Consider the following 8,591-nt stretch of genomic DNA (forward strand, 5'->3'; position numbering starts at 1 on the left):
AAAAAAAAATATTATATATTTTAAAAGAATTAAGCAAGGAAAAAAGGTGTAATTGAAACTGTTAGAAAAAGTTATGAAATAAATATTAGAGAAACTTAAATGGAATAAGAAAATATTAGACTATTTAGGCAAGTTAGGACAAAAAGAATTTTGGGGAGGGGTGCAGAAAGTGTAATTTTTTGGAGAGGCAAATTTTTTTTTTAATTTTTCAACTTCTCCTATTTTTAAAGAAAAAAAAGTTTTTGAGGGGGGGGGGGGGCGCAATTTCCCCCCTAAAGAGAACTTTTATTTGGTCTGGTGACCGGACATAGAGCTACGTTCAGCCGGCACTGAGATCGCGCCACGTAGCATGCACAAAACCACGTATTTGTCGATTTTGCTCGGCAATAACGAGAAATATCATTATGTGAAGACAAATACCGAGTAAATACCGAGCAACACCGAGCAATACCGAGTTTTTTCTAGAAAAACTCGGTATTGCTCGGTATTGGTCTTCACAGAGCGGTATTTCTCGTTATTGCCAAGCAATACCGAGTAACTCAGTGGTGACCGTACGTAGAGCTACGTCCGGTCACCGGACGTAATAATTGTTCCCCTAAAGAACCTATGGTTCCACCCATGTTCCCAATCATACTCGCCCACCTACCAAGCTTAGCAACAATGTATAATATTTTTATCTTTAAGAAATCAACATATAGACAATTAAAATAGGAAAACATTATGTCAAAATATTATGATGTGGTTTATATTAGAATGAATCTCAATGCTTTTAGATTTGCATTGAGATTAGTGTAATATAGATTTTCATATATATCACTAATTTAAGTACAAATAAAAAAAAACTTATTTTATAGTACTCTAGCCCAATTTTATTCATCAAAATGAACAAAAAAATTTATTCAAATTATTATATATTAGAAACAAAATTAAACCAATATTATTTATACTAAATAGTTTAATATTACATTACAAATTTTAAATCAAATGGCCAACAACTAAGCTATTTTACCACAGGCCCGTCAGTGTTCCGATCGAACAGCGTACTCCTCGATGGACCAATAAATTTTCGTCGCGCCTACGAGACTCCCCTAGAACCTTCTCTACTCTCCCTTCCTATATAATGGAACACCCGAACTCACCAGAATAGCCTATCGGAGAAGAAAACTTTCGCTCGACTTCTGTGAGAAGCCAAAGAAGGCGAAGATGATGGACTGGAACCGCCCTCCATACCGGAAGTCCGGCGACGTCGAGGAAGGAGGCTCGGCGCGACCGCTTTATCCGATGATGGTGGAGAGACCGGAGCTGCGCTGGGCATTTGTGCGGAAGATTTATGGCATTCTTTCGATTCAGATGCTGCTCACGATCGCCATCTCCTCTATCGTGGTTTCGGTGAAGCCTATCTCTCAATTCTTCGTCTCCTCCGGTGGTGGTCTTGGACTTTATATTTTCCTTATCTTCTTGCCATTTCTAGGTATTCTATCTTTTATTTTTGGTTTATTCTTTGGCGGCATTTCTTCATGTGTTGAAGTTTTTTCTGGTAATTCTTCTGATATTAATTGTTTTCTTACTGATTTTTAAAGTTAGTGTTGAATTATTAATTAACTATGGCACAATAACGTTCCAGATCAAGAACTAAGCTATTTTACCCACATTTTCCCATTGATTTCTTTTTTTATCACGAAAAGTGAAAAAATAAAATCTCAATGTTGCATTTCAGTGTAATAATACAAAGAAAAATATTTTTTTTCAGTGTTTATTTTCAATCATATTTTGAGTTAGACTTAAATTAGACCTGGCAACTTGAATTGACTCTAATTGGAATCAGAAAACACAAACGAGAAATTGACATAGCGTTATGATTCTGTGATGTTGTATTTTAAAATAAAAAATTTATATAATAATAACATAAATTAAATGAATATAAAATAAATTTTTATTTTTATTACTCATAACATAAAATATTTAAATTTAATAACTATTTTAAATTCAGTTTGATAACAAATAGTTACATGATATTATAAATTATTGATTCAAATACTTAAAAAACTTCAAAATAATAAAAAGTAAATATTATTAAAAATTAAATGAATTATTTTGGGGTTTGAGAATCAACTTGAGTTATACTTAAACTGATCATGTTAACCTGAATTTTAATTTAAAATATAGAATGCAGACCTGTAATCGATATATTGTTTAAAGAAAAAAAAATCATAATGGGTATTTAATACTATAAGACTGTAGTAAGATTAAAAAAATAAAAATAAAATTAAAATTCAATAGCTATCAACCTAGTATTATATTTTAAATTAAAAAGAAATATCTTAATTTGCTATTTATATAGAAAATTTTAAAGTTAAAATTTATTATTCAAGATATATTGAAGTTCGTTAATTTTGTTTTATTTTATTTTATTGTACAAATAAATAGTATATTCTTCATGTATTGAATATGTGCTAGCAAGTGCACAATATCCTACCCGTTCACATACTTCAGCAAATAGTTTGTGTGAACTCATTTCAAACGTGAATTGGCTTTTTTAAAGGAAATAATACATTTATTGTTTTTTATACACTTGCATTTCAATAAATTAACCACTTCATTAAGGGATGGATTATTATGCTTTTTAAGGAACTTTGCCAAAAAAATTCCTTCTTTCACTTGATTTGCCAACATTATGGTTTAAAAAAGTCTAGCTTGGTTCTGTTATTGCTTTGCTTGGTCATTTTAAAATGACAGAAAAAATATCATTTATCATAACTAACATCTTAATTTTTTTGGAAAATTCCAGTTATGTGTCCGTTGTACCACTACTACCAGCAGCATCCAATAAATCTTCTTCTACTTGGCATATTCACTGTGTCCATCAGTTTTTCCGTGGGATTGACATGTGCTTTTACAGAAGGTAAGCTCTTGGAATATTGTTGTGATTTTTGAAATGCTAACTAATTTTGAGACAATTCATTTGAGCATTTTATTTTCATAAAAGATAAGTATAAATTATATTTATTTGAAGTGCAGAACCTTATTCGAGATGGTCATAAAACTGTTCATATTTTCTTTTGATTTGAAGTTTTGATATTTATTGATTTAGAGAAAGCATATAAATGCTATGGAGAGTTCTTGAAAAGAAATGAGTTAATAACGCTTATGTTCAAACCATTAAAGATATGTATGGATGAGCTATTACTTGTGTTCAAACACAAGGTGGTTTGACCCATCATTTTCCTATTTCGGTTGAATTACATCAAGGATCAGCCTTAAGTCCATATCTTTTTGTTGTAGTCGTGGATGCTCTCGCTATAAGATGGTGGTGAGACTTGCAGTGCTTTATGGTGTCGAATGTTGGCCATTAAAAGATAAGCATAATACTAAGTTAAGTGTTGCAGAGATGAGGATGCTCAAGTGGATGAGTGGCTTTATCCTTAGAGATAGGATACGAAATGAGCGTATATATGAAAAGGTTGGAGTAGCTCAGTGGAAGATAAAATTAGAGAGAGTCATCTTAGATGGTTTAGTCACATAAAACGGCGGCCTTCTGATGACCTGGTTAGGAAGGTATTAGGTTTGACTTATGTTAAGAAAGGTAGAGGTAGACCTAAAAAGACTTGGTTAGAAAATATTAGAAATGATCTTTCTTTATTAGATTTAAATGAAAATTTAACTTTTAACATAATACAATAGAGAAAAAGGATCCATGTAGTCGACCCCATGTAGTGGGACAAAGGCTTGATGTTGTTGTTGTTGATCAGTTTTTACTATCTTAAAATTTATAGGATCTGTTTAATTTGAAGGATAAATCCTAATGGACTTTTTACTACATAATTTCATGTTACATATAAATAGAATTTTTTTTTTATTCTTGCCCAATCTTAAAGAAAAATTCAATTTTTGATCAATTTCATAAAATAGTTCCATCAATTTGTTCTAACTCGAACAAGTATGCAAGTTTTTAACTGCCCTGAACCTATAACGTCTACTTGATTTGATGGAATTTGGGGAAATGCTAATGGATTTAACTTGATAGTTTTATATTATGTATTTGGTTCTAATGAAATTAAAAGAATATTAAATTTATAGAAATGTGAATAAATAGATTTTTGTATTGATAAATGTCTATCCATTCTTTGTGAAAAATGCTAAAAACTATATCTCTTATGAAATAAACAAATAAATAAGAGTTTTCTTCGCTCAATATTTCCTTTCACCAAGCAAGAGGGTAAACTTCAAATTTAATTGAATTTTTATGCCATTTCCAGTCTCACACCCAATTCATTTCCTCTCTTTCAATTCCTTAAAACCAACTAAACATAGCCGTTAACATTCAAATCAAATAAAGCCCTTCTGTCCCCCATAAATGGAGAAGGCAAGCTTTTTCTTAAATATCATATCGTAATCGTCTTTTGCTGATGGATAACAGGGAAGGTGATTCTAGAGTCCGTTATTCTCACTGCCGTGGTGGTTGTCAGCCTCACCCTCTACACCTTCTGGGCTGCAAAGAGAGGCCACGACTTCAGCTTCCTCGCTCCATTCTTGTTTGCTGCAGTCATGATATTGCTGGTTTTTTCCATCATCCAGGTAAGTAATCTTGATCTCTCTCTGTCTTCCCTGGTTGTTAATATGAAAAATTGCTTTTTAAAGGTAAACAAAGGGTTAAGTTATACTTACTCGGGCTATATAAGTTACTTTTCTTTATATAAAAGAACATTTTTGAAAAATTTTGTATCCTGAGAAAGTTTTGTTAAGTCTTAGGCTTCATTTGGGGCGGCTTTCTTACTTCTTCTTAAAACAATTTTTTTAGTACAAAAATTAATAAAACTGTCCTAAACGAAGCCTTATTCTTGGATATCCTAATTCATTTGTTTGATTTTTACTAGTGATTGATACAGTTTCATTTGCAAAATTCAACATGATTTTGTAAAACCGAACCTGAACATATCAGGATTGAAACTGATTGTTAGCATAACTGTGTATTTCAGCTTTTCTTTCCTTTGGGAAGGATCTCCTTGATGATCTATGGGGGCCTTGCTTCTCTCATCTTCTGCGGATATATCATATATGATACAGATAATTTGATCAAACGTTATGCTTATGATGAATATATCTGGGCTGCTGTGGCTCTGTACTTGGACATTATCAATCTGTTCCTCTCCTTGCTTACTTTGTTCAGAGCTTCTGATAGTTGAAACAGTTGAGAGAAAATAGCGAGCATATGAAGCTTGATTTTGTGATATTTGTGCCTCTGTTTCTTCATTTAATGGGATTTTAACTGTATTGGATTGAAGTGAAAGAATATGTGAAGAATGTTATTGCTTCATGTCACATATTTGAGCCATATATTTTAGGGGTTTGTAATGCCTGTATTTTAATGTTGAAGTGACACTATGCTCTATATTAATGTTGGAATTTATGTAGGTTTGTATGTTGGAGAGGGTTTTAGAGCATATGGGATAGGTTCGGTGAAGCCAAGAAGAATTATTGAGAACATTTTTAGGACTCTTTGAGAGGATTAATTAGCGGACAACGGATTTCGTCTGGAGGCAAATCAAAGCATGTCATGTCACCTCTTTGTTGTGTATCATAGATGTACATGTTAAGTATCGGTTGACATGGCGCGCTCTGATAATCTTTCGGACATAGAGCTACGTTCGGTTTCTGCACTGAATAATTTCTCCTTTGAGAGACTCTAAAAAAGAAGAGTTATTGGGTTTGGACACCGGACATAGTTTACCGTTTGGTAGTTCACAGTACCGAATGGTACTGAGCTCGGTACTGTGAAGTATTGAGTTAGGTACTTCACACTACCGAGCATATTGAGCTTGGTACTATTTGGTACTGCTGAGTATCGAGTTCAGTACCGAGTAGAGAATGATGTGGCACATTTTCATTGTCTTCAATAATTTCTCCCAAAAAAGACATTCCTAAGGTAAACTCGAGAAAGCCTGCCAAAGTTTTTTTTTTTGGAAAAAAAGAAATTCCTGCTAAGAATAGATTTTTGCATTAATGATAGGTCGCTTCGGTGAGCGTAAGTATGAAAAGGGTTGTATCAAGCAATTTTTTTTTATTTATTTACATAGGGTGAAGGTGAAGCAGAATATTTGTGGTTGGTATAATGGGCGAAAATATGTCTATGCAAGTTAAATAACATGATTTCCTAAAAGGAGTGAAGGAATTCTTAAATTTACTTCTAGTAAAATACTTATAAAAAATTATCAAATATTCTTTAAAAAAAGTTATAGATTTTCAATCTCATTTTGTATATGATAGATTCTTATTTGCTTTGCTTGCATCAACTATAATTTTAACTATGCCATAGTAGGTATTATATCTTATAGTAATAAATTTCTTAAGGAAGCAAGGATATTGTGTTATGTTTGTGTAGCAAGATGTTTAACATCAATATTGTGCCCATAAGTTTCATAGGGAGTTTAGCACTTGTTATGAGCCATTACTAATGCCAATTAGTATTTTAAGTTGGCATGGATGTCCAACCATATCAATACTTTATAAAAGAATGTGTTTTGTTAAATTAATTTTATTAAAAAGAGTTTTGAAGCTTTATGCAAATGAATTATATAATAATTTTAGTGAGATCTTCATTTAATATTTAAAACATGTCCGTTGTATTCTCACCTGGAGAGGATTAAATCTAAAGATTGAGACTTACGAGTTAGTAATATGTGTAATGCGGCCCAAAAAACTTTATCAAATTAACTTTCAATTATTATTTATTGATTTGGATTTAATTTGGTTTTGAATTATTGGTTTGTTGATTTGATTTGGGTGTTTATCTACTTAAAGTCTTGGGTTTATATCTTGACGAAAAAGGACATAAGAAAGACTTATAATTCTAATTTTAGATAGGGAAAAGATTTTTGTCTTTAATCTTACTTTGATAGGAGCATGAAAATTTAGCAATTAAAGTTTGATTGAGTTTATAAGGCTTGTGTTTTTTTTTTTTGATCTGAGATTGAATTTATTAAATATTTGTGTCTTTATACTATTTTCATATTCATGATATTTTACTTTTAATTTTAAAAAACACTTGAGAGTTTACTTATGATACAAACATTAAAGTTATTCCACTAGTGGTTCTTATAATATAGCTATGTCAGGGAACTAAGCTACAAGTCTTGTATCTTTGATATTACATAGCCCTACAAATGCGCCATACAATATTGTTCTTTAGGAAAAGGATATTGAGGCCATTGACTTGTTTATATTTTGTATTTAAATTGATATCACTTATTGATTTTGCTTGAAAGAGGTATTGGCCGGGTTTTATAATGCTAGCTTTAAAGAAACTCAAAGGAGTTAAGTGGTTTGAATTTATTATATGTTTAGACATTTGATTGAGTTTGATTGTTGTTTGGAACCTAAGCATGCTAGTCCTAGAAGGCCCAAATAGTTAAGGCTTACAATCCAATTCTTAGGTCAAATTAAGGCTTTGTTTGGGACGGCTTTCTTACTGCTTCTTAAAGCAGCTTTATAGTACAAAAATTAATCATTTTCTACTAAAAAACTACTTTAAGAAGCAAGAAGAAAGCCGTCCCAAACGAAGCCTAAGTGTATTGGTTTAATGTTAGTGGTGGGAGGCGTTATGGTGGAATTAGTAGCTAAAATAGTTATGAATATTTGATTTATAGGGTATAAATGTTATATGGAGTTTCTCATATGAAAATGAGACCTTTGGAGGGGTTTGGTAGAGAGAAGATTAAGATTAGTTCTAATTGAGCTAATTTGGGCTAATTTGAAATATCTTTTTTATAATAAATTTTAAGTGGTCTAAATGGAGGGAAATATTGCTTAAGTTTTGGTCAACATATGAAATTATGATCTAGAGAAGTTGGTGGAATTTAGTGAGGCTTAAGGCCTTCTCGAGGTGTGATGAATAAAACTAATTATTTGGAGAGGATGTTATGAAGATAAAAAATAGTCAAGCATCATGAGAGAACAAGTTACTTCATTTTTATTATTTATTATTCAAAATATGTCATTTTTTATGGCATAGAAGCCCTATTTGTAGGTATCATAATGGCTTCTTAGACTACTATCATTCAAAAAGAAGTGGGAAATTTCTAAAGCAAATAAGTTAAGTGGTCATTAATGGTGGAATGCATCGATCATATGCATTAATTCATTCTTCATTCCAAAATTCATTAAATGGACAATCTTTTTCGTTTTCTCGTATGAAAATAAAATAAAAATAAAAATTATATATTGAATGAATGGGGCGGGCGTCAACATGATGTGAAGAATAGAAGTTTATGACGAACTCGGGGCAAGCATCAATGAGATTAGGCGGAGTGTGAAAAATGGGAGTTTCTGACGAACAATGGGCAAACATCAATCAGATCAAACGATGTGCGACGAAGAAGAAAATTTCAAGACATTATAGGGAAGGCATCAACTAGACTATAGCAATATCAATATGCAAAAATAATAATAAAAAAAAATAAAAAAAAATTTAAGTCCAATATTTCATGAATATCTGTTATCTTTCTTTATAATAATAACACATCAGCCCATGGATTCAAGAAAGGACAAAACAGAACAAGTGTACGGCTAAAGAAAGACGTTGTAAGCCTATCACC

The 8,591-nt window shown here is 31.7% G+C and overlaps 1 protein-coding gene across 1 annotated transcript; it reads left to right on the forward strand.

Moving 5' to 3' along the window:
• The first annotated feature begins 1,141 nt into the window (after positions 1 to 1,141).
• LOC110092380 (protein LIFEGUARD 2) lies at positions 1,142 to 5,319 on the forward strand. The gene is made up of 4 exons (XM_020816901.2): positions 1,142 to 1,471; positions 2,789 to 2,902; positions 4,418 to 4,575; positions 4,977 to 5,319. Exons 1-4 carry the CDS (start codon positions 1,204 to 1,206, stop codon positions 5,181 to 5,183), a joined length of 747 nt encoding a protein of 248 aa, XP_020672560.1. The 5' UTR covers positions 1,142 to 1,203; the 3' UTR covers positions 5,184 to 5,319.
• The last annotated feature ends 3,272 nt before the right edge of the window (positions 5,320 to 8,591 follow it).

Source organism: Dendrobium catenatum, unplaced genomic scaffold (genome assembly GCF_001605985.2).
Source record: "Dendrobium catenatum unplaced genomic scaffold, ASM160598v2 fragScaff_scaffold_621, whole genome shotgun sequence".
Classification (NCBI taxonomy): domain Eukaryota; kingdom Viridiplantae; phylum Streptophyta; class Magnoliopsida; order Asparagales; family Orchidaceae; genus Dendrobium; species Dendrobium catenatum.